The sequence below is a fragment of the Thalassophryne amazonica genome, chromosome 19 (assembly GCF_902500255.1).
Source record: "Thalassophryne amazonica chromosome 19, fThaAma1.1, whole genome shotgun sequence".
In the NCBI taxonomy this organism is placed as follows: Eukaryota; Metazoa; Chordata; class Actinopteri; order Batrachoidiformes; family Batrachoididae; genus Thalassophryne; species Thalassophryne amazonica.
Genome location: NC_047121.1, coordinates 12,113,966 through 12,140,366, shown reverse-complemented (window position 1 = coordinate 12,140,366; position 26,401 = coordinate 12,113,966). Strand labels below are relative to the sequence as shown.

The following is a 26,401-nucleotide window of genomic DNA, read 5'->3' as shown; positions in this document are numbered from 1 at the left end:
GAGTCAGGAACATAGCCCGCAGGATATGTTCCATCTGGGCAGGTAGGATCTCCCGGTCCTGACCTTCTTGTAGAAAGAAATGGTGTTAATAGCGTTCAGGGACCAGCTGATCAATTCCATGCTTAATCCAATAGGAGGTGACCATCAGGTTCTTGGTCACCTCCCTGACTAAGGCCCATCACCCCCCTGATTGCTCAGTTTAGATGGGTGGCCAGCTCTAGAAAGAGTCCGAACTTCTTCCAATTATGGATGATGGAGGCCACTGTGCTTATTGAGACCTTCAAAGCAGCAGAAGTGTTTCTGTACCCTTCCCAGATTTGAGCCTCAAGACAATCCTGTCTCAGAGGTCTACAGACAATTCCTTTGACTTGATGCTTGCTTTGTGCTCTGACATGCACTGTCAACTGTGGGAGCTTTTTAGGTGACAGGTGGGTGTTTTTCCAAATTATGTCCAGTCAACTGAATTTATCCCAGGTGGACTCCAATTAATCTGTAGAAACATCTCAAGGGTGATTAGTGGAAAGAGGATGCACCTGAGCTCAATTTTGAGCTTCATGGCAAAGGCTGGGAATACTTATATGCATATGATTTCTTAGTTTATTTTTTAATAAATTTGTAAAAATCAAAAAAAAAAATCATACCGTCATTATGGGGTATTGTGTGGAATTTCGAGGAAAAAAAAAACATTTCATCCATTTTGGAATAAGGCTGTAACATAACAAAATGTGGAAAAAATGAAGTGCTGTAAATACTTTCTGGATGCACTGTACTTGTGTAATGTTAGTTCTCTGGAGTAGAATGAATGAGATATGCTACACTACGGCCTCGGCTGCATCTACGCAAAGTTGCCATTTAGATTTACTTCTATCTCTGGGGGCTCTGGATATCACAAAGCCTTGGGGTTGCCCATATTCTATTGAGTTGCCTTTTTTCTGATTTAGTATGATGGAGGTGGCCAGAAAGTCATTCCAAAATGCCTAAGATGCTATTTCCATCCAGTGTCATTTAAGATTGCAGGAGAAGGGGATAAATGCTGGGTGACACCTATCACAATACATGGAAAGATGGCGATTATCTAGGTGTGACTCCCAAGGACCCAAAGACCCATTGAAGATGGGAATAAACAACAAATTACACTTGCAGTCCAGTGACTGGAGGCTGAGCGGCATGTTTCATTTTGTCACAGTTCATCTGTCTACTCACAGAAATAGTGTCAAGTTTCAATTTTCAAATTATATCCCCTGAAATGTCATCTTGTCTAACAGGATAACAGTGGAGCAGATCATATCAATTTTACACCAAAAACGTGCAAATGCTGATACAAGTGCCAATTTTGGCACAATGGTTCCCAAGATTGCACTTAGGAAGTCTAGTCAATTGGCCACTTGAAAATTCAAGATGGCAGCCATTTATTCATGAAAAAGTCATTCCAGCAGTACCCAAGGATCTTCCAAAGAGACCTAGTACCAAACAGATTAAATCATCGGGTTGGGTCATTGCTCTGTGTTCAAGTCTCACAACCATAAACTCACACCAGGACACTGAAGACTTGGACTTCAGTCTCCAACAAAGATATCAGTATCACCAAACACCTCTGTCCACGGAACGCATGACAACACAAGTCCTTCTGAGGTAGTTCCCAATCTCAATGACCGACGACCCAGAGAGGAGACATGACTGTCACTGGTGAGATCCATGACTGTTTCTACTTTGCTACATTTTGTGCTTCAGGGTGAAGGTATACAGCTCAGCAAAAGAACAATAAAAGAGGCAAATAAAAACCAAAACACCTCTAAAAGCCTCTGTTGCACTCCAGCATAAAGGTAAATTACTTTCAAGACAAACACAAAGATCCCTGTGTGAGGTGATTAAATATTTTAATATTCCACAGAAAGCCGCTGCAATGAGCAAACACAAATGGGAATTAATGAATTTGAGATATAATTTAATTGTCATTTTTCACATTTCCCAAGGAACACTCTGGCTGCATTGTGTGACTTCCCAATTAAATGAAGCTACTGCATTAATAATACATTGTTCATTCAGTGCAGTAAATGTGTTAATAAGGCGAGAGATTTGCCCGTTGCCGAGTTTGCCCTGGAGGCCTTTACATATATCAACTGTACCTTTAAGACTGCCTACATGTTGGGGGGACATAATTTAACTTTAAGGCCCACTCACACTTACTATTAAACATGAGATCACACCTGCAAGCGTGGCATCTATCTGATCTGTGCTTGAGATGCAATATATGTTTGAATTATTTGAGTGGTAGAACTGTGCACAAATAGTTGAAAGAAGGAGCAACTGTTAAGCCTCCGTCACACACAGCAAGAATGTGCCAGAAGCATGCCCGATACGACAAATATTGCCATAATCCGACGCAGTTGGGAGGAAAAGAGGTATGGTCTGCAGTGTCGGCACGCAGACAGACTGCCTCGCCCACACCTGTCAGATCACATGCAGAGCGTATTTAGATGACCCAGGCTGCTGTCCGATGGCCATAAAAGGCGTTGCAGACTGCCTGATCTCCAAATGTCTGGATGGCAGACCGGAGTGCTGTTTTCCTCACGCGCATGTGTGTGTATGCATAACACTGCATGGGCTTATCTGTACTGTAAGGTCTATTTTGGATATAACAGCCTGTTCAGATTAGTGGTGACGTGTGCGCTGTAGCGCATGGAGCTTTCGGTTTGGTAGCCGCTGTTCACATTCACTATACATGATAATAATTCATAATTATTATCGTGATAAAGCGTGCCACATACATTTCAACAGTTCCTTTGTGTTCGGGGGCGGGGGGTGCAAGTCATAACTGACTGAACGGTCTTGATCCCTCCTGATGACGCGGTTCATGGATTAACACCTAATTTCTGCTTAAAACTGCCTCCAGTCATCATCTATCTCAGCGACAGATATGTGAAGCTTTTGTACAACAATCATTTCTACATAAATTCAGCATTATTTCATCATAAAAGGCGGTGGAAGCGATCAAAGCACCGTGGCTAAACGAGCTGCCAGCTGATGCATTCACTGCGCGTTGGTCATTTCAAAGCGTCACGGGATTTCGTCGAGTTTCTGCTTAAAACAGCCTTTTTTATGCTTAAAACTGACTTTAGAATGATTTAAGAGGTTTTACCTTGTCATCTGATGGTTAATAATCCAATTAATCCATTTAATTGCTTTGGGTGAAGAGACTCCGTCTCAGACGTGTTGCTGTTGTTTGAAATGAGGCATGCGCTGATGCAAAAGGCGGACCGATTTTTAGGGGCAGACCGCTCGGTCTGTGACACCGGCAGGCATCCCGTGCCAGATCTTTCTCGAGAACCTCGAGATAGATGTTTGTATGTGCTCAAATAGTTTCGAATCCCTCCATGGGAATATGTAAATTGCAGCCAGATGGTCCTCAGATAACGCATGGCCTGCCGTCGGATAGGTGTCCCATCTCAATGGTGCCAGGGGAGTTTGTGCATCACACTCGGGCCACTGCCCGATTTTGACCGACTGTGTTGATTTCTGGCTGTCAGAACATTTTGGAACTTAAATCCGACAACTTTCGGATATGCGCCAATTCATAAGTCAGACGCCACTCTGCGTGATTCCGGCTATGTGTGACGAGTATTAACTTTAATCCGACATAATACATGTGGTGTGTCTCAGAGCAGATACTGATACTGCCGGTCATCTTATGGATGAAGATGAGTGATGCTTTGTCAGAGCCACTTTACCTCTCAGTTACCACATATATGTATTGGGCTTTCTGTGAAAAGGCAGAACTAATGATGTAGCATTTTGGTTAGTGTGGAGTTCAGATTTATAGAATGATTCGACAGGTGACAACTGACATTTAAAAATATTGGAAGGTCACTTCAGTAGACGCGTTACAGTAACTTGTAGCCTGCAAAGTAGAATGACAACTAGCTATAGGAAGCCATTTTATCAACAATGGGAAGGGAATTTTTGAACATTGAGTGTCTTTGATCACCCGTTGGGTTTCTCGTGCTTCAACAAAAACAAGTCAGGAAACAAACTGTTTACTTTCTGCTTCTTTTGAGCTGTTGTTCGGTGCATTGCTGCCACCACCTGGACTATTACTGTATTCACAACAACTTATATGAGTACTTTTTGCATGCACCTCATATGTGAAAGATATTTCGAATGACGCTTGAAGCCCTACAACATGGAAGCCACCCTACAGCTAGAAGACCTACAATTTAGAAGGTACTATGGAACTGCTCTGGATACTGTTTGGCAACTACCCAGTCAGATTTCCACACCTGCTGAAAGCAGCCAACAAGCTGTCATGGCCTGGTGATAGGTCATCAATCCCGTGGCCTTGTCCAGTTGGTGGAGTCCTGAGTGCACCTGCTGCTGGATCATCAAGAAATTATGTCATATGGCCATAACGTCACAGATGACATTCCTTCACAATGCAAGTCTACCAAAGCAACAAACTGTTTAACACAAAGATATTACAGTGGTAGCGAAGGACCCTCCTGAGAGACTGAATACCAAAGACATCCAGTTGTCACTTTTCATCACTGGTTTGTGTCCAGATTTTACAACCAACCAGACTGGAAGTAGCAGGAAGCTAAACATATGAGCTTTTGTTCTCCTGCAAGGAACAAACATCTCTGTCTGAAATTACATGATTCCATACGCTTTTCCAAAGTATCTCAGTCTCAAAGGCCGAGGTCCCAGAGTCATGAATGATGCTGTCATGCCAAGTCAATCTCTCAACAATTGAAAAAACCTTAAAAGACCTTAAATACTAAGCACCACAAATTGGCACACTTGGGATGGCTGAGTGCCATTAAGTGCTTAGAACTTCGGTTATGGTCTTATATCAACTTGGGACAACCTATCTTCTGACATCACTTCCATCCTAGTCAAGATCATTGTTTCAGGCTGAGTGAAGGATCAGGATGGGTGGTTTAAGTAGTTATTATTGAGGACTTGTGTCTGTCCATCTGTCCGTCCGTTAGGCTAGTCCTATTACTGGCAGGGTCTTCAAATTCACAGGGAACAGTCTTGGGACACAGAACTTGGACAAGTTCAAAGATGACTAACCTTGACCTTACACTTGCTCCAGCAACAAAGACAAACCTGATGACAGACGATACCAGTGTATTACTGCTACATGTCAGGCTACAGTGGTGATTCAAGAACACTGACTGGAAGCTTCTCTTCATTCACTGCTCACATGCAGTGAGGGAGAACTGGTGCAGCACTAAACTGTCAAAGTGACTGTTCCAAGTTCTGGTAAGAAGTCAGTCATTTGTTTTTATCTCCTTCATTACAGAATTGGGGATTTCAGAAGAGCCTATTTTCAGTGATAGATTCCTATTTGAAAATCAGCAAAGCTGGCCTTTACATTTAAGATTTATTTCTGTGACATTCACAAATATTTGACCAGTGTTTTTCCTGAGGTTGATATCACCAGGTAGACGATGAAAGGTACATTATACATGCACAAAGGGACCCCAAAGGGATCTGACAAAGAGGTGTAATTTGACAACAAGTGGGCTGGTTGTCATAAAATTGCAGATCTTGATAAAAGTTGCCAGTGTATAGTTTGTAAATTGTAACATATAAAAGCTTCAGAAAAAGTAAAAATGCTGGCGTTTTGGACTGAAGATGAGGCATAAGATGAGTGTGGAGAATAGTAAATACTGAAATAGAATGCGACACCTTGGCCACTCCCTCATAAGAAAGTGGAAAATCATAATCTCTAAATATCAAGCCCACCTAACAAATGGAAAGAAAAAGGCTCAATCCGGATGGAACATTTCTCATTCCCCCTGTAAAATGCTGTTTCTGATAAAAGATCACTCGAACCGTCAGAAATCAGCTCTACCGGTGTCACGGACTAAACGGTCCCCCCGCCCCGCCCTGCCTTCACTGTGCATATGTCATTTCAGAGCACAACTGCTCTGTGGACAGACTGTCTTTACCCAAAGTGATCAAATGGATTAAAGGGATTATTAACCATCAGATGACAAGGTAAAACCTCTTAAATCATTCTAAAGTCAGGTTTAAGCAGAAATAAGGTGATATTCTGTGATGCTTTGAAATGACAGTCAGTGAATTCAACATCTAGCAGCCATGTAGCCGCGGCGCTCTGATCGCTTCTTCCGCCTTTTCTGATGAAATAATGCTGAATTTATGCAGAAATGATTGTTGTGCAAAAACGTCAGATATCTGTCACTGAGACAGATGATGACTGGAGTGCAGACTGAAGCAGAAACGAGGTGATAATCAGTGAACCGCAACTAATGACGCATGTGCAGTGAAGGCAGGGCGGACCGAGTTTTAGGGCGGATGGTCAGTCGGCGACACTGTCTATTCAATGCAAGTGGTATTACTCCAATAAGAGTTGATTTTACACTATGTTGAGTTTATTGTATCTCCGTAGTAGAATATATTTTACTCTATTTAGACTGGGATCAAATGTTATCCCAGCAGAGTAAATTTTGCTCAGCAAAATTTCCTGTATAATAACAACACACACACACACACACACACACACACACACACACACACACACACACACACACACACACACACACACACACACACACACACACACACACACACACACACACACACACACACACACACACACACATATTTTTATTTCACACTCAAGTACGGCAAGTTGGTTGTACCTGAAGCCAAAATTGTATCATGTAGTTAGTGTGCCGGCCACGCAGCTTTATACCAATTTGTCAACAAATGAGTAACAAGCTTGGTTTTGATCACACGCAGAAATATTTGTTGAAATGCTAATTATTGAATGATGTGAAAAAAAGACTGTTTAACAATGACTGAGAAATACACGAGCAAATATACCAACTTTATGATCACTTCTGTTCTTTGTCTGCCATGTTTTTTCCTCTCTGGTCTCCATAAACGAGGTTGTTTTGTCCAGAATGGCCCAATTGTCATGGAAACGACCTACGTTTCCATGACAATTGGGCCGTTCTGGACAAAACAACCTCGACGTGTCTACGAGTGAACTTGTTTTTATCGTAATCATTCTATTCGTCTCAACTTCGGTAACGGAAACCGATGCATCAGTTACTGATAGGGACGTTTATATTTCAAAAATGGATGTATTTGGGAGTGTTTCGAGTGATCTTTCATTAGAAACTGCACATTTTACGGGGGGGGGGGGGGGGGGGGGCAGGAAATTTTCCATCTAGATTGAGCTTTTTCTTTCCATTTCTAGTGTCAGAGCAATTTAGTCACTTTCATGTCTTTGTGAGTTTTAAGGTGATCTCCATCATAGGAGAACACACAGCACAAAGTCATTCCTAGTACCCAGTTCTTGTTTTCACACTCGGCACTCATCCATATATTAAAAGCCCTCTGTGTGTGTGTGTGCAACTTCGATCAAGGAGAAAATGGGGAGAGCTGACATTTGCCATTTGGTATGTTTATGTATTTTGGGTCAAGGATGAACGCCGCCAAAATGTGAAGTTGATAAGACACATATTTTTAGAGAAATTAGGGATATTGGGTAACAACAGTGAATAATGGACATTGATATCACCATTAATCAGTCACTGGTAATCAGACAAGTTCTGAACACAGGAAATATCTCAACCTTGCCGGTTGTAAAACATGACATCAACTACATTTGGCAAATAATAAATACAATTATTCACAAAATTTCTCATTTTAATTTCTTGGACTTTCACTTAAAATCATTGTAGAAACTTTGCAAAATTTATTACCACCCTTGAAAAATATCAGACCCCTGTTTTATCCCCATGGGCAACACGCTAGTGTTCTTTAAATGCCAAACATACTTGTGGTCATCTGCGTGCCCATGGGTGTGTCTGTCGAAAAATGAGGTGTGGTCAGGTGCACTGCAGGTGGAACGCAATCGTGAAGGTACGAAATGATTTGACCAGCAAAACCCCCTTCCAAACTCCAACAGTCTGTTTCTTGTGCTGCAAGTGTGCAATCGTTAGAAAGGCTGACATGGCGAGTCGCTACTAGTGCATACCTGATGCGCAAAACTTCAGCCAAGGAGACTGTTATGAGTCCGTATGTACAAGCACCTTCTTACCACCTACAATCAGGGTTTAAAGTCAGTAAATGGGTCTTTTAGTGAAGATCAGGGCTAGTGGCCGGCAATCACCTTAGTATTTCCTGTTTTTCTTGTTGTTTAATGCTGACAAATTATACTGTATTTCTTGTCTTTCTGATGCCTGATTCTGTTTTTTCTCTGTTTAAGGTGCAGCTCCATCCAGAGATGGGTGTGGCATATGTGCAGGAGACCCTCCTGCCCTGTGCACCGACAGCATTTCCTGTGTATTCGTTTTGTGAATTGTTCTGTAATTTGTGTTTGTAGCATGGCCCAAGCAGACGGTCACCCCGTTGAGTCTGGTCTGCTTAAGGTTTCTTCCTCAAAGGGAGTTTTTCCTTACCACTGTTGCTCTGGGAGTTAGTAAGGTTTGACCTTACTTGTGTGAAGCGCCTTGAGGCAACTCTGTTGTGATTTGGTGCTATATAAATGAAAATAAATTGAAAACATTGAAGTAAACACCAAGTAAACATCAAGTCAAGCATAGGACCATGCTTGACTTGGGATGTTCATACACTTACAGTAGCCATGTTTAGGGTGTCCCAAAAAAATACAACATTTAAAACACTCAGTTTGACCCTTAAATGCTACAAATTTAATCACTTATGTTTCTTTTTTACTTGCAGAGACCCTGAAGTTTATGTTGATGCCAAGCAAGACTCAGGAAAATGCCAAGATTAACCATACTACAGCGAACAGCGAGTTTTGGCACCAGACCAAGAGTGTCAAACAGGTGCAGTGACTTTATGCTAGACTAACAAAATGCAGGGCCAACATTGACACTGGTATGAAAAACTTCAACCTTTCAGCTTTCTATCCAGCCATAAATTTATTTCCTAGACATATGCTTTGACCATTTTCTTTGCTGATAAAATGTTGCATATTTTTTGGGACACCTGATAAATAAAAGGGTGTAAGTTCCAACAGGAACAAATGTGTGCTTGTCCATATAAATCCTTTTCATCACCAGAAAACCCCAATTCTCAGTTCACACTGCCAATAGAAGCATGGAAGCACTTGTGGCATGTGTCTTCAAGGCAGTGGCAGGTGCCAATCTTATTGGTTGGTTTTACAATATTTTCACAACACACCCGTGAATAATGTGACTTGGCTTTTGCTGAGATTTAGGACTGTGTAAAGAACAGTTAGTTAGACACACACCAGAAGCATTTGCACTATGTGTTTTTGTGCTCAGCATAACGATCAATACCCATACTATTGATTTGGTTTTGCAGTCCAACATCACCATGAGATTGTAAATAAGCAATTCCCATACTGTTTCATTTGGACAATTCTGAAAGTGTTTCCTCTTAAGTATACAACAATTTTACCTTCATGAGCCCAACCACTCCGTGGTAGCACAACAACTCCTTCACACGGGAAAAACAGTCACGCTTTAACAGCAACAAGACTGTGCTGCACTCTAAAGTATCCTGTTGACATCAGAGGAGATGCCTGAAGAGAACTTTTTTCGTGATCCAGTGCATCTTGCACGGTACTCCAGATATTATTTCCCCCAAAAGGCAGCTTGATCAACACAAGAGAGGAATCGGAGGCGGAGAGCTGACATCATATGCCAGACTCTCCAGTGACAATCAATTCAAGCACATTCCAGTTTCCATTTTGGGGCTCCTGAGCACTGTCAAGGTCACCCACTGTGAGGCACATCAGACTTTTAGGAGACTGGTACATCTCAGGTTAGAGACCTCTGTGTGAATGACACTCTGCAGAGCAGGAGTTATCTGTGATTCTGCTGGTCTTTACAAGCCTGGTTTTAATCATAACTAATTTCTCTGCCACTATTAAAGGCCTCTTTTATTTTGATTGCGGTGTGGTCATGGCAGATCATAACTTGATTTTCATGCTGTGGTTAATGAAACATGTAAAGGGGCTTTTACTAAGAAGTTTGCACAAGGTGAATAAGACTAAATAGCCAGGGTGAAATCTCTAAAAGGAAAACTCCCTATTCATTCAAGGCTAATGTTTATTACCACTTCACTTGATCTATGGCTTAGGGATATGATACTGCCTTTCAATTCAACAGAACTTAATTGAGCAAGGAATACAAATCCATGAATAGAGTTTAAGGCATGGATGACTGAAGCACGTTCAGCGCTATCAAGGTCTGTGTGCATTTTCAAGTTTCATGAAAAACGAAAGGCTCAAAAGACATGAAAACTCAATAAACATTTAAAAAGCGAGATAAATTAATCAACTTTAAATGCATGACCTTTAACCTTTTCTTTTCAACCATGTATGGACTGTATAAGAATGCTGGGAAGAAACATGCAACCTTGTGGTGAATACAAACAAGAAGAGTACTGTATTTTCCAGAGTAAAAGTCACATTTGTTTGGGAGGTCCTGCAAATCATATTTTGAAGTGACTTATGTATGAAAAAGAAATACTGCACCTACATGTGTGATCTTGTATACCAAATAAGACACTCTGATTCACACTCCTAGATACCAACCTCCATACAATGAGGAGAAAAAGAAAAAAAAATTGAAAGCGAAAGATATTCTGTGTTTTAGAAAATGAGTGAAATTAATAAATCACGCTCTCAAACTGAAAGTCCACACTCCTGCATAAAAAGAGGGAGTATAACCTTCATATTACCCACCACTCCACTTGTTGGGAGTGTGTGAGACAACAAGAACAGCAACGAGTAGGACAGCTAGGCTAAGCTAAGGTATAGCTGCCATGTTTTACATATATGTTTTACAGTTTTAAAACATTAAATTACATTTATTATGTTCATGCATGCACATTTAAGAGGTAAATGTGTGCATGTTTTCCTCTGAACAAAGCCACTGAACATCTATACAGTAGCCACAAGAAGCAGTGTGGTACAACAACATTAATTAGCCTGTTAACTTCTATTTGCTTAATACAGTGTTTGCATTGTATAAATAGTGAGCTGATTAAATATATTTGACTTCTTGTTGCATGAAGTAGTAGCACCACATTTCAAAAATAATATGGCTTATAGACCAGTGTGGCTTAATATATAGTTTATTTCTCTATTCATGATGCATTTTTGGGACAGATACAACTAATTCTCTAGTGTGATTTATAGTCCACAAAATACGGTATATAGGATTATCCATTGTTCTCACTCAGTATCAGTGAAGTCACATGCAGCTCTTGTCCATCCACAACTGGTTGCATTACTTCTATTTGCAAATTAACAAAGCTTCATTTCCATCCTCATCACCACGGCACACTAGGCAGGCAATCGGCAAGCAAAACCACGGCCCCATGCAAAATGTCAGATAGGGTGCAGATGGAAGACATCTGACCGCTCACTGTACAACAACGACAAGAAACACACAACACACACAGCAGTGATGATGGGAAACATGCAAGTTCCTCAACATCAATGAAGGCTGCCGGTCAGGTAAATGCTTACTTTCAGGGGGCACCCTGTCTTTGTGCGGACACCCGGACAGGCTCCGATGGTGTGGGTACAAGCCTGTCACATGACCTGTGCCGTCACAGCCCGGTGTCGGACATCGACTCTCCTTTTTATCAGTACGTGAAGAATCTGTGGACAGGAAGTCGTATTTAGATGATACCATGTTAGTCACATCACTCGTGGTGTAACGGACGTTGATCCATGCGGACTGCCATTCCACACTAAACGACGATGCAACGGGGTCCCTCTCTCATCACATCTCGACTGAAAAGGGCACTGACCAAACGTAAAAATGTGATGAGTTGGGAGTGAGAACGTGTTTGTAAAGTTTACATAATAGTGTAAAATACAGATTTATTGTGACTTGTTTGTAAAGAAATAACTGTAAATTGTATAGAAATATAAATATACAAGGTCTATTAGAAAAGAAACCGACCTTTTTATTTTTTTCAAAAACTATATGGATTTGAATCATGTGTGATTGCGTCAGACAAGCTTGAACCCTCGTGCGCATGCGTGTGTTTTTTCACACCTGTCGGTTGTGTCATTCGCCTGTGGGCAGGCTTTGAGTAAGCACTGGTCCACCCCCCCTCGTCGGAATTCCTTTGTCTGACTTCTTCCTGAGAGACTGGTGCTTTGCTTGATAAAAATTTTTTTTCAGAAACTGTAAGGCACATCCAAGTGGACACCATTCGAGAAATTCAGACGGTTTTCGGTGAAAATTTTAAGGGCTGATGAGAGATTATGGAGTGTTACTGTCGCTTTAAGGACAGCCCATGGAGCCGGATGGCGCGCCGCGCCCCGAGCTGCCGTCGTCAGCCTGTTTCGAGCTGAAAACTTCCAAATTTAAGCCTCTGTTGACCCAGGACGTCGTGAGAGAACAGAGAAGTTTCAGAAGAGGTCGGGATCAGCAGTTTATCCGGACATTCCACTGTTAAAGGAGATTTTGTAATGAAAGACGTGCGGATGGATTCGCGCGTCGGCACCCAGCTGCTCATGGGGCGGCGCCACAGCAAAACACCTCTGTGTTGATAACCATTCGTAAGATTCAGGCAGTTTTCGATGGCTTTCAGTCGAGTGAGTATCCAAGAAATTGTTTAACAGCTGGGCATGTTCAAACTTGTCCTGTAATACTTCCAATGGAGGTGTTTTGCTGTGGCGCCGCTCAATGAGTGGCTGGGTGGCAACGCGCGAATCCGTCCGCACGTCTTTCATTACAAAATCTGCTTTAACAGTGGAATGTCCAGATAAACTGCTGATCCCGACCTCTTCTGAAACTTCTCTGTTCTCTCACGACGTCCTGGGTCAACAGAGGCTTAAATTTGGAAGTTTCCAGCTTGAAACAGGCTGACGACGGCGGCTCAGGGCGCGGCGCGCCGTCCGGAGCTGTGGGCTGTCCTTAAAGCGATAGTAACACTCCATAATCTCTCATCAGCCTTTAAAATTTTCACCGAAAACCGTCTGAATTTTTCGAACGGTGTCCACTTGGATGTGCCTTACAGTTTCTGAAAAAATTTTGATCAAGCAAAGCGCCAGTCTCTCAGGAAGAAGTCAGACAAAGGAATTCCGATGAGGGGGGTGGACCAGTGCTCACTCAAAGCCTGCCCACAGGCGAATGACACAACTGACAGGCGTGAAAAAACTCACGCATGCGCACGAGGGTTCAAGCTTGTCTGACGCAATCACACGTGATTCAAATCCATATAGTTTTTGAAAAAAATAAAAAGGTTGGTTTCTTTTCTAATAGACCTCGTATGTAAAGAAATAACTGTAAATAGAGTTTCAACGGGAACAAGTTCCTTGTTTTCATTGTGCCTTAGGTTATTTTGAAAGTGGAAACCGGCGTGGAGGCCAAGCGGTGACTGCACTTGTTTTGGAAGCAGAAGGTTTCCGGTTCAAGGCCATCCCCTGCCCGTTCCCCATGTAATGTGGAGGTGCGTCAGGCGTGAAGCTTGTGCCAAATAACCATTCAGATCCATATGTGATGTGCTGTGGTGAATGAAACAGGGAAAAACCAGAAGAGCTTCCCGAACGGAAAGCAACATGAAATTTGTCTGATATGTGACTAGAAACTGTGATCCGCTGTGAACCGTGGATTTTATGATCGTTACACTGCTAGATTTTACCATACTATGCGCTCTCATTTGCTCTCTGTATTATATCTACTATATGTTTCTAGTAATATTAATTGACGTACACTTATTATTATTTTATTTAATGCAACCAACAGAGTCAAGGAAGCACACATGCATGCATACATGAGCTCCCCCCCCCCCACCCACCCACACACACACACACACACACACGCACGAGATTATCTTTCCCATGCCAAAACATCTCCTATTTCTTTAAAAACCCAGATCAGATAAAGTTACCATCAAAAAACCCGGTGATGCCACATTGTGCCAGCCAGTTCTCTCTCTGACACAACCATCCACCTTCAGAACACTTTCCTCCAAGGTCAAATGTTGTTGTTATAGTTAACAGGCAATTGCTCTCCTAAATTCATGCAAAGTACACGTATAAAACTTCCCAAACTTGAGTGTGAGCCCCCATTTGGGCTCTCAAAGGTTTTGTGCGCAGAAATGTAAATGTAACGTACAATAAAAACTGAAATGAATGTGATTCACAACAGAAGGATTCTAACTGTGACTCTGTAGAATATGATATTTGCATTATTCACTCAGAGAGAAGAGCAAAATAATGTCCCAGAGAGGTAGAATTTTGACTATCAAGAGAAGAAAAGGAAAACGTGATAAGGTGAATTTTGCTTTTGGGTTTCTCATCAGTGCTCCCCCTCCCCCCAGTTTTCGGAGAGTGCAAACCTCCACCAAGGCCATAGGGTCACTGATGTCACATGGAATACCCTTTGGCAAAGAGACTTATTCCACGTCATTTCATGCATCTACTGTCATGTTTCAGATTTAGTGGCTAACCCTCTGGGGTCCGAGGGCATTTTTTGGACAGTTCACTCGCCTGGCATAAATGTTTTATTACTGCTGTTAACAGCTCTCCCTGTATCCCACAATCAAGTTTTATGTCTCTTTTTTCAGGACAATCTGTACTTTCAAAATATATATGCTATAGTTGTGTTTCATAAGTGTAATAAAGGTTTACAATCAGAAATAAGAAAGGAAAAAGTCAAGCGGAAAATTATTTTCCACACACATTTATTTAAAACATACAGCAACTATAATAAACTAGTAACACATCACTCCTAAAAACATTCTTTGGTGTGTCACATGAGGTGAATCTGCCCTACGACTGGATTTTGGAAAACCATGTGACGGTGAACCAGTTCCGATTGGACACTCACATTGCTCACGTCATCACACAGCTTCTATGGGGAGTACAAAGATGGTGGGCGGTGTTTCGAAAGTCCATGGAGTTAACTTTTCAGCAAAAAAAAAAAAAAAAGTAAATTTCTATCTCATATCATTAAAAAGTTATTTATAATTTAGTAAAGCTTTTTCTCAGCTGTCGTATATGACTTCAGCAAATGTATTTATAGTTTTTTTTAATTTTCTAATAAGTTTATTCAATGAGGAGAAACAAATGCTAAATTATTGTTATGTCATAACTTAATTTTTGTTCAGCCTTTGTGACCTGTCTTCATGAAGTTAGATGCAAAAATGTTGAAATTGGCCCTATCCTGCAATGATAAAGAATCCTTAAAAAAATACTGGATCCCGGATCGTGTTCCGGATCATTACCAAAATTTAATGACTTCTAAGTTAGGCCAAGAAATTTCACTGAAATCCGTTGAGGATTTTTTGAGTAATCCTGCTAACCAACCAACCAACCAACCAACCAACCAACCAACCAACCAACAAACAAACAGATACGACTGAAAACATAACCTCCTTGGTGGAAGTAAAAAACATTTCAACAAATTGTAAGTTACATTTCCCATTAATTCACTGGTAATTTCTAGTCTAGTGCATTCGTAATGTTTTGCTATTTTTTTGCTATTTTACATTGATTACTTCTAAATGTTATCCTTCAGCACATCCATAAATCTTTGCCCTCCCTCTTCTCCTGCCTGGTGGCTCCATCCTCAGCATCCTTTTCCCTAAGTACCCCATGCCCGTCCACTCTAAATGCCCAAACCATCTCAATTTGTGCTCTCGGACTTTACCTCCAAACCGTCCTACCTGGGCTGACCCTCTGCTATGGTCATTTCAAATCCTGTTGATCCTCATCACTCCATAAAATTGCACCATTTTCTTCTCTGCCACTTCAAACTCCATCTCCTGTCTTTTGGTTAGCACCACTGCTTCTTTGTCATACAACATACTTTGTCTTATGACCATCTTGCAAACTTTCATGCTTGCACATATCCTTCGGTCACAAATCACTCCTGCTATTTCCTCCAACCAGCCAACCCTGCCTGCACTCTTCTTCACTTCTCTACTACACTCTTCAGCACTTACTATTATTGATCCCAAGTACAGCATTTACAGTGTGAATCACTAGAAAATTAAATGTGAATGAGCTGACTATTTTAACCCTCTAGGGTCCGAGGGCATTTTTTTGGACGGTTCACTCGCCTGGCATAAATGTTTTATTATTGCTGTTAACAGCTCTCCCTGCATCCTACAATCAAGTTTTATGTCTCTTTTTTTCAGGACAACCTGTGCTTTCAGAATATATATGTTTTTGTTGTGTTTATAAGTGTAATACAGGTTTACAATCAAAAATAGGCAACGAAAAAATAAAGCAAAAAATAATTTGCCACACACATTTATTCAAAACACACAGCAAACTATAATAAACAACTGTTTTGACACTTTATAAAGGTAATTTGAGGTCTTGTGTGAAAGACTGTACAACAAAAGGTTCAAACAATAAACACAAATGCACATTTTCAACAATATATACAAAATAGTCTATGCATTTTGTTGTTCATTGATATGGTAAACAGTGCTTTACGCAGAGAAAGCAACATAGTTATCTAGTAACATTCACATGCAAACTAGTGGAGCATTCTGATAGTTACTGTTATGTGTCTGACGCAGCTCGGAGAACCGACCAGCGTTTGAAGGACCCAGTATGAAATAAGCAGAGCACGGTACAAAGGCTAACTGAATTTAATACATAACAGTGATACAAAAAATAACAAAAGAAAGTGCGGTCTGGCGTGGTGCGCTCCCAGCAGCGCTAACGGTCCGGAGCCAGAAGCTGTTCGGACCCAAGGACCCCGCCGACACCCCCCAGGTGGCCGCAACAAACCGAGTCTGTGAAAGAAGGAACCATTATGTGAGTCCACACTCTACACACAGAGAGAACACTTAAAGGTGTACAAACAGCAAACACTTCCTGGCTTGATTACTAATCAGCTTCCCAACCTGCAGGCATGGAACATCCAGTTCACAAAACTCCACTGCAGTGGAAGCCGATACATGACTAACATACAGCTCAATATAATAAAGGTGTGAGGGACACCACATTTACTGACTGTATAAATGTTAGTCACAAAATCTAACGTACCTCAGGAAGTGTGCTGACGAGCGTGAGACCTCACCCCCTCCTCTTTCACAGACCGTGCATCAAACCCTGGACGTTCTCTGCATCCACTGATGATGAGATGGCTCCCGAGACGACGATCTCACCCGTCTGGTCACAAGGTCGAGTCTCTGGCAAATACACACTGTATACTCCAGTCTTAAATGCCACCATGTTCCAATCCATATAGATGCACCTCAGCTGTGAGTCCTGACGAGCCGCAGGTGATCAGGGTGAGGTCCTGATAACCTCAGCAACACAGCCACTCAGTCCCAAATGCAAGCCACCTGGAAGGAAAAACAAAAGACAGAAACAAAAAGGCAGCCAGGCCCCCCAGCCATACAACAAGTTACACACTCTTTGTTTGAGCACATGAGATCAGAGGCTCTCCGTCTGCTCCTACTTTCACTGATCGCTGTGCGTAATGGTGTAGGGGACACTGAGTATGTACTAATAGTATGTACTCATTGGAGCACCCAGGGGGCTATTCAAATGGGCCAACTAGTAACATATCACTCCTGAAAATGACCTTTGGCTTTTCACATGAGGTAAATCTGCCCTACGATTGGATTTTGGAAAACCATGTGACGGTGAGCCAATTCCAATTGGACACTCACATTGCGCACATCATCACACAACTTCTATGAGGAGTACAGACATGTCCGATGGCTGGCTCGAAAGTCCACAGAGTTAACTTTTCAGCAAAAAAAGTAAGTTTCTATCTCATATCAGTAAAAAGTTATTTATAATTTAGTAAAGCTTGGTCTTAGCCATCGGGTAAAATAAATAAAGAATTATGGAAATACTGATGTGTTGCATTTAATTTTTGGTTGCATGTGCCCTGAGAAGTCATAGACATGGGGAATTTAGGCTGATTTCCCCTGCTGCTGATAAGTGTACAGTTCCATGAACTCTCATAAAACTGGTCTTTGATGACATCATGTACAGTAATACCCACTTGAGGGCCTCTCTTGAAATGAATGGGGAAAACGTCATTTTTTGACAGTGTGAATTCAGTGTCACTGTGTGTCCCGGAGTAAATCATGAAGTGGACACAGGTAGATTGGATTAGATTAGATAGAACTTTTAAATCACTTGGGAAGATTCCCTCAGGCAAACTGAGGTTCCAGCAGCATTGTATAGCAGAACACATGGTAAGAAGCACACAGAGTATAAAAAGTGAAAGTAGAAAAGTAAGGCTGAAAAGGCTGAAAAAAGGTATGCTGACCTTTGGTTATGTCATTATTGTGGCTAAAAATAGCCCTGAATCTGTCTGCATTTTTCAGATGCTATATGGTAAATTAGATTTTTATCAGCCATATCAGAACTTGCACAAGTTAAATAGTTGGAAGTAATGATTCATAATCTGGCATAATTTTTTAAAAGATCATGTGGATTAGAGTGAGATATGCCCTTTAAACTCATCAACCTTCACCACATCTACTCTTTGCAAGCTCATTATTCTATAGTGCTCCCTTTTATTCCAGGGAATAAAGCAAGCAAATAAATAAATAAATAAATAAATTACATTAAATAAAAAAATTTTAATTCTAACTAAAACCTTTTTTCATGCTGAAATCATCAGCTTTTCATCATCTACTTTTTTTAATAGAAACCCTTTTGTGATTGCATCCTACCTTTTAACTTAAAACAAGGTGGAGACAGCTAAGAAACAACAAATTGTTCACCTGCTGAACAAGATTATATTTACGACGGTGTTTTAGGGCCACATTGAGTTTTTTTGTTTGTTTGTTTTTTTTAGATTTTAAGAATCAAGCTGTAATATTACAAGAATGAAGTCATAATATTACGATACTAAAGTCGTAATTTTATGAGAATACGTGAATAAAGTTATAATTTATGAGAAAAACTTGCAATGTTACGAGAAAAAAGTCATATTACGATAATAAAGTTGTAATTTTATGAGAAAAAACGATGACAAAAAGTCAAAATATTACGACAATAAAGATGTAATTTTTGAGAGAAAATTCTGCATCTCAAAATGAGATCTGTGGAGTGTTTTGTTCAATTATACTTCATTATAGGTTTCACAAATAAGGAAGAGAGATAGAGGTTCTTTTTTGGGTAGCCAACAAAAATCCAAAGTCTGTTTCCAAAAGGGCCCACAGCACATTTCTCTCACTTCTCCCCAGCACTCCTGTTGAAAGTGCCAGTTTCAGTTGAAAGTGCCACTTTTTTGGTGAAAGAGGACCGTTGTTGGCAGTGGCCTGGGGCCCGCTGAAAGTCCCCAGAAAAGTTTGGGTTTTTGATATCCAGGGATGCATTCTAAAGGTTTTTTGATTACTATATTCTCACCCCGATCACCTCAGTTTAGTTGTACTGCTTAATGTGTATTGTATTTTTTTCATTTGCACACTTTAACCTTTTCTTTCCCTTTAACCAAAATGAATATCACAACTGACATGTTTGTTTGATAAGCTTACTAACCACAAGAGCGGTAATCATTTTCATATTTTTGGCTTCCTTCATCCTAACTGACCTGATCTTAAAGCTAGAACACCAAACAGACCCTGTAATGCCAAGCTTAGACATTACATTAAAAAATATGGCTCATCAATTAAACATAGTCCAGAACTATACTAAGTCTTAGGCCCAGAGTAATACTGATTTAAACATTTTAGTTGTTAAAATTATTCTTATAAGTAGTAGTAGTAGTAGAAGAAGTATCAATCAATCAATCAATCAATTTTTTTATATAGCGCCAAATCACAACAAACAGTTGCCCCAAGGCGCTTTATATTGTAAGGCAAAAGCCATACAATAATTATGTAAAACCCCAACGGTCAAAACGACCCCCTGTGAGCAAGCACTTGGCTACAGTGGGAAGGAAAAACTCCCTTTTAACAGGAAGAAACCTCCAGCAGAACCAGGCTCAGGGAGGGGCAGTCTTCTGCTGGGACTGGTTGGGGCTGAGGGAGAGAACCAGGAAAAAGACATGCTGTGGAGGGGAGCAGAGATCGATCACTAATGATTAAATGCAGAGTGGTGCATACAGAGCAAAAAGAGAAAGAAACACTCAGTGCATCATGGGAACCCCCCAGCAGTCTACGTCTATAGCAGCATAACTAAGGGATGGTTCAGGGTCACCTGATCCAGCCCTAACTATAAGCTTTAGCAAAAAGGAAAGTTTTAAGCCTAATCTTAAAAGTAGAGAGGGTGTCTGTCTCCCTGATCTGAATTGGGAGCTGGTTCCACAGGAGAGGAGCCTGAAAGCTGAAGGCTCTGCCTCCCATTCTACTCTTACAAACCCTAGGAACTACAAGTAAGCCTGCAGTCTGAGAGCGAAGCGCTCTATTGGGGTGATATGGTACTACGAGGTCCCTAAGATAAGATGGGACCTGATTATTCAAAACCTTATAAGTAAGAAGAAGAATTTTAAATTCTATTCTAGAATTAACAGGAAGCCAATGAAGAGAGGCAAATATGGGTGAGATATGCTCTCTCCTTCTAGTCCCCGTCAGTACTCTAGCTGCAGCATTTTGAATTAACTGAAGGCTTTTTAGGGAACTTTTAGGACAACCTGATAATAATGAATTACAATAGTCCAGCCTAGAGGAAATAAATGCATGAATTAGTTTTTCAGCATCACTCTGAGACAAGACCTTTCTGATTTTAGAGATATTGCGTAAATGCAAAAAAGCAGTCCTACATATTTGTTTAATATGCGCTTTGAATGACATATCCTGATCAAAAATGACTCCAAGATTTCTCACAGTATTACTAGAGGTCAGGGTAATGCCATCCAGAGTAAGGATCTGGTTAGACACCATGTTTCTAAGATTTGTGGGGCCAAGTACAATAATTTCAGTTTTATCTGAGTTTAAAAGCAGGAAATTAGAGGTCATCCATGTCTTTATGTCTGTAAGACAATCCTGCAGTTTAGCTAATTGGTGTGTGTCCTCTGGCTTCATGGATAGATAAAGCTGGGTATCATCTGCGTAACAATGAAAATTTAAGCAATACCGTCTAATAATACTGCCTAAGGGAAGCATGTATAAAGTGAATAAAATTGGTCCTAGCACAGAACCTTGTGGAACTCCATAATTAACTTTAGTCTGTGAAGAAGATTCCCCATTTACATGAACAAATTGTAATCTATTAGACAAATATGATTCAAACCACCGCAGCGCAGTGCCTTTAATACCTATGGCATGCTCTAATCTCTGTAATAAAATTTTATGGTCAACAGTATCAAAAGCAGCACTGAGGTCTAACAGAACAAGCACAGAGATGAGTCCACTGTCCGAGGCCATAAGAAGATCATTTGTAACCTTCACTAATGCTGTTTCTGTACTATGATGAATTCTAAAACCTGACTGAAACTCTTCAAATAGACCATTCCTCTGCAGATGATCAGTTAGCTGTTTTACAACTACCCTTTCAAGAATTTTTGAGAGAAAAGGAAGGTTGGAGATTGGCCTATAATTAGCTAAGATAGCTGGGTCAAGTGATGGCTTTTTAAGTAATGGTTTAATTACTGCCACCTTAAAAGCCTGTGGTACATAGCCAACTAACAAAGATAGATTGATCATATTTAAGATCGAAGCATTAAATAATGGTAGGGCTTCCTTGAGCAGCCTGGTAGGAATGGGGTCTAATAAACATGTTGATGGTTTGGATGAAGTAACTAATGAAAATAACTCAGACAGAACAATCGGAGAGAAAGAGTCTAACCAAATACCGGCATCACTGAAAGCAGCCAAAGATAACGATACGTCTTTGGGATGGTTATGAGTAATTTTTTCTCTAATAGTTAAAATTTTGTTAGCAAAGAAAGTCATGAAGTCATTACTAGTTAAAGGTAATGGAATACTCAGCTCAATAGAGCTCTGACTCTTTGTCAGCCTGGCTACAGTGCTGAAAAGAAACCTGGGGTTGTTCTTATTTTCTTCAATTAGTGATGAGTAGAAAGATGTCCTAGCTTTACGGAGGGTTTTTTATAGAGCAACAGACTCTTTTTCCAGGCTAAGTGAAGATCTTCTAAATTAGTGAGACGCCATTTCCTCTCCAACTTACGGGTTATCTGCTTTAAGCTACGAGTTTGCGAGTTATACCACGGAGTCAGACACTTCTGATTTAAAGCTCTCTTTTTCAGAGGAGCTACAGCATCCAAAGTTGTCTTCAATGAGGATGTAAAACTATTGACGAGATACTCTATCTCCCTTACAGAGTTTAGGTAGCTACTCTGCACTGTGTTGGTATATGGCATTAGAGAACATAAAGAAGGAATCATATCCTTAAACCTAGTTACAGCGCTTTCTGAAAGACTTCTAGTGTAATGAAACTTATTCCCCACTGCTGGGTAGTCCATCAGAGTAAATGTAAATGTTATTAAGAAATGATCAGACAGAAGGGAGTTTTCAGGGAATACTGTTAAGTCTTCTATTTCCATACCATAAGTCAGAACAAGATCTAAGATATGATTAAAGTGGTGGGTGGACTCATTTACTTTTTGAGCAAAGCCAATAGAGTCTAATAATAGATTAAATGCAGTGTTGAGGCTGTCATTCTCAGCATCTGTGTGGATGTTAAAATCGCCCACTATAATTATCTTATCTGAGCTAAGCACTAAGTCAGACAAAAGGTCTGAAAATTCACAGAGAAACTCACAGTAACGACCAGGTGGACGATAGATAATAACAAATAAAACTGGTTTTTGGGACTTCCAATTTGGATGGACAAGACTAAGAGACAAGCTTTCAAATGAATTAAAGCTCTGTCTGGGTTTTTGATTAATTAATAAGCTGGAATGGAAGATTGCTGCTAATCCTCTCCCTCGGCCCGTGCTACGAGCATTCTGACAGTTAGTGTGACTCGGAGGTGTTGACTCATTTAAACTAACATATTCATCCTGCTGTAACCAGGTTTCTGTTAGGCAGAATAAATCAATATGTTGATCAATTATTATATCATTTACCAACAGGGACTTAGAAGAGAGAGACCTAATGTTTAATAGACCACATTTAACTGTTTTAGTCTGTGGTGCAGTTGAAGGTGCTATATTATTTTTTCTTTTTGAATTTTTATGCTTAAATAGATTTTTGCTGGTTATTGGTAGTCTGGGAGCAGGCACCGTCTCTACGGGGATGGGGTAATGAGGGGATGGCAGGGGGAGAGAAGCTGCAGAGAGGTGTGTAAGACTAAAACTCTGCTTCCTGGTCCCAACCCTGGATAGTCACGGTTTGGAGGATTTAAGAAAATTGGCCAGATTTCTAGAAATGAGAGCTGCTCCATCCAAAGTGGGATGGATGCCGTCTCTCCTAACAAGACCAGGTTTTCCCCAGAAGCTTTGCCAATTATCTATGAAGCCCACCTCATTTTTTGGACACCACTCAGACAGCCAGCAATTCAAGGAGAACATGCGGCTAAACATGTCACTCCCGGTCCGATTGGGGAGGGGCCCAGAGAAAACTACAGAGTCCGACATTGTTTTTGCAAAGTTACACACCGATTTAATGTTAATTTTAGTGACCTCCGATTGGCGTAACCGAGTGTCATTACTGCCGACGTGAATTACAATCTTACCAAATTTACGCTTAGCCTTAGCCAGCAGTTTCAAATTTCCTTCAATGTCGCCTGCTCTGGCCCCCGGAAGACAATTGACTATGGTTGCTGGTGTCACTAACTTCACATTTTTCAAAACAGAGTCGCCAATAACCAGAGTTTGATCCTCGGCGGGTGTGTCGTCGAGTGGGGAAAAACGGTTAGAGATGTGAACGGGTTGGCGGTGTACACGGGGCTTCTGTTTAGGGCTACACTTCCTCCTCACAGTCACCCAGTCGGCCTGCTTTCCCGGCTGCTCGGGATCTGCCAGGGGGGAACTAACGGCGGCTAAGCTACCTTGGTCCGCACCGACTACAGGGGCCTGGCTAGCTGTAGAATTTTCCACGGTGCGGAGCCGAGTCTCCAATTCGCCCAGCCTGGCCTCCAAAGCTACGAATAAGCTACACTTATTACAAGTACCGTTACTGCTAAAGGAGGCCGAGGAATAACTAAACATTTCACACCCAGAGCAGAAAAGTGCGGGAGAGACAGGAGAAGCCGCCATGCTAAATCGGCTAAGAGCTAGTAGCTACGCTAAGCTAGCGGATTCCTAAAAACACGCAAAGTGAATAATGTGTAAATAATTTAGAGGTGATTCAGCAGAAGGAGTGCTTTAGTTAAGGCACGTAAAGATTACACTGGGAAACAAATCGTAATCTAGATAACTAGATCAATCTAACTGCGCAGATTAAACAGCTAACAGATACAGAAAAACACCGCTGTGCTCCGGAACAGGAAGTGATACAATACCGCAGTGAGAGCCAACCACCAGTAGAGGCAAGCAAGAGGATCCAACCAAGCTGAAACCAAGTATGAAAAAAGTGGACCTTTAATTAAGGGGTGTTGTGGAGGGCACGTCCCCCCACACAGCCCAGTCTCACTTTTTTTTTTCTTTTTCTTTTTTTGTGCTCCCGTGATGAAATGAGTCAAATTTTCGTGACGGGGTTTTTCACTACTCACATTACTAGCCCTACTCCTACCTCCAACTCCAACCTTAACCATAACCTAATCCTACTCCTTCCTCCCACCCTATCCATAACCACCCCAACCCCTCGCTTCACTTTTAATTTTGTGCAGCCATCATGGAATGAATTAGAATGAATTTGTGCTGCCGTGATGAAAATGAGGTGCTTTTCGTCACAATATCACAAACCAATAGATTAATGTATATTTCGTACTGCTGAATCACAACTTGCCATGAGACCGGGCTGCCCCACAACATCCTATTTCCATCTGGATGCGCCCCTGGTTTGCAGTCTCTGAGCAGGAGCAATCAAGAATTTGTGTATTTATTTGAAAAGTGTGACCTAATGAGAGGGAACAAGGTTTTATGAGCACATTTTACATCATACATCTTTTAAACAAAATAAATGTTTAAAATCTGTTTGTAAAACTCCGCACACTGTTCAGTGTATCGTCACTGTATCGTCACTGCGCTGAGACACTCAAACACACAGTGCCCTCCTCCCTGCTGCAGAGTGTAGAGAGGTCACAGAGACTTGCTGCCAGGAGAAATAAATAAATACACAAATAAAATTCTAAGCCTTGATTATGCCTAAGGACAGCGTCAGCGCAAACGCTGGGTTCTGGCAGCCCAACTGACAGAAATTCGTTGAAGTCACAGAGAACTTCAATCCCTGTTATTTACACATGCACTCGGTCTTGCGCCAACTGAGTTTCATTCCCCTTCTCTCCAGAGTGTTTCTCCTCCTCTCCAGGCTCATCTCAACCTGCTCTCTTACTGTGAGTACAGATGACCCTGTCAAATGCAAATATCATAGTCGAAGGAGACTCCTGTCTGGGCTTGTTCATCAACCTGTCCATCATGACTGCCAACCTGGTCTCACGGCAAGTCGTGATTCAGGAGCACGAAATATACATTAATCTATTGGTTCATGATATTGTGACGAAAAGCGCCTCATTTTCATCATGACAGCACAAATTCATTCTAATTCATTCCATGATGGCTGCGTGAAATGAGGGAGTTGGGGTGGTTATGGTTAGGGTGGGGGAAGGAGTAAGATTAGGTTATGGTTAAGGTAACGTCAGGGGTAAGGAGTAGGGTTACCAATAGCAAGTTAAAAAAACCCATCATGAAAATATGACTCATTTTGTCACGGGAGCACAAAAAAAAAAGTGACACTGGGCTGTGACTGCAAACACGAAAGGGCTCAGAGAGACAGAGAGATCCTGGATGTCATCCCATCATCATACTGAAGACACCCACAATTCCTTCTGCAATTTTCACTGCTGCTAGATAGTTTTTATGAATGTATATCGTGCGCCACCTTCACATTCCTCTATATCAGTTCATTTACTTCATACCATTTACTTCATTTAGTTCATACCATGACTTTACTCTTGGTACCCTGTCAAAGGCTTTTTGTTAATCCACAAACACACAATGTAACTCCTTCTGACCTTCTTCATACTTCTCTATCAGCACTGTCAAAGCAAACATCGCATCTTTAGAGCTCTTTCTCAGCATGAAACTGACAGTGAACATATCCCACTCTAGCCACAGTAGGCCCATATGTACACTAGCAGTGTTAATTTAACAGTGTCAGTGTTAGTTTTACACTGGTGATTTTACTGTGCCTGCACATCATCTTTACTCTTTAAAATTGGTATCAGTAAACCTCTTCACTCCTCAGGCACACTCCTACCTTCCAAATTTTATTCAGTACCTTGGTACCCCCCCCAGCAACCTCTTCTGACCATTTATATACCTCTACTGATGTCATCTTGACCAACTGCCTATCCATTCGTCATCCTTTTCATAGTTCTCCTCATTTTATCCTTAATAATATGTTGCACTTC

General features: G+C 41.2%; 1 protein-coding gene across 6 annotated transcripts in view; it reads right to left on the bottom strand.

The window, feature by feature from the left end:
- myt1lb (myelin transcription factor 1-like, b) overlaps positions 1-26,401 on the bottom strand; it is a 430,716-nt gene that overhangs the window by 79,958 nt on the left and 324,357 nt on the right. For all 6 annotated transcript variants that reach the window (XM_034194911.1, XM_034194910.1, XM_034194914.1 and 3 more), the window contains one exon: positions 11,507-11,641. In XM_034194911.1, the coding sequence (XP_034050802.1) occupies positions 11,507-11,641 (135 nt within the window). The remainder of the gene's footprint in view (positions 1-11,506; positions 11,642-26,401) is intronic.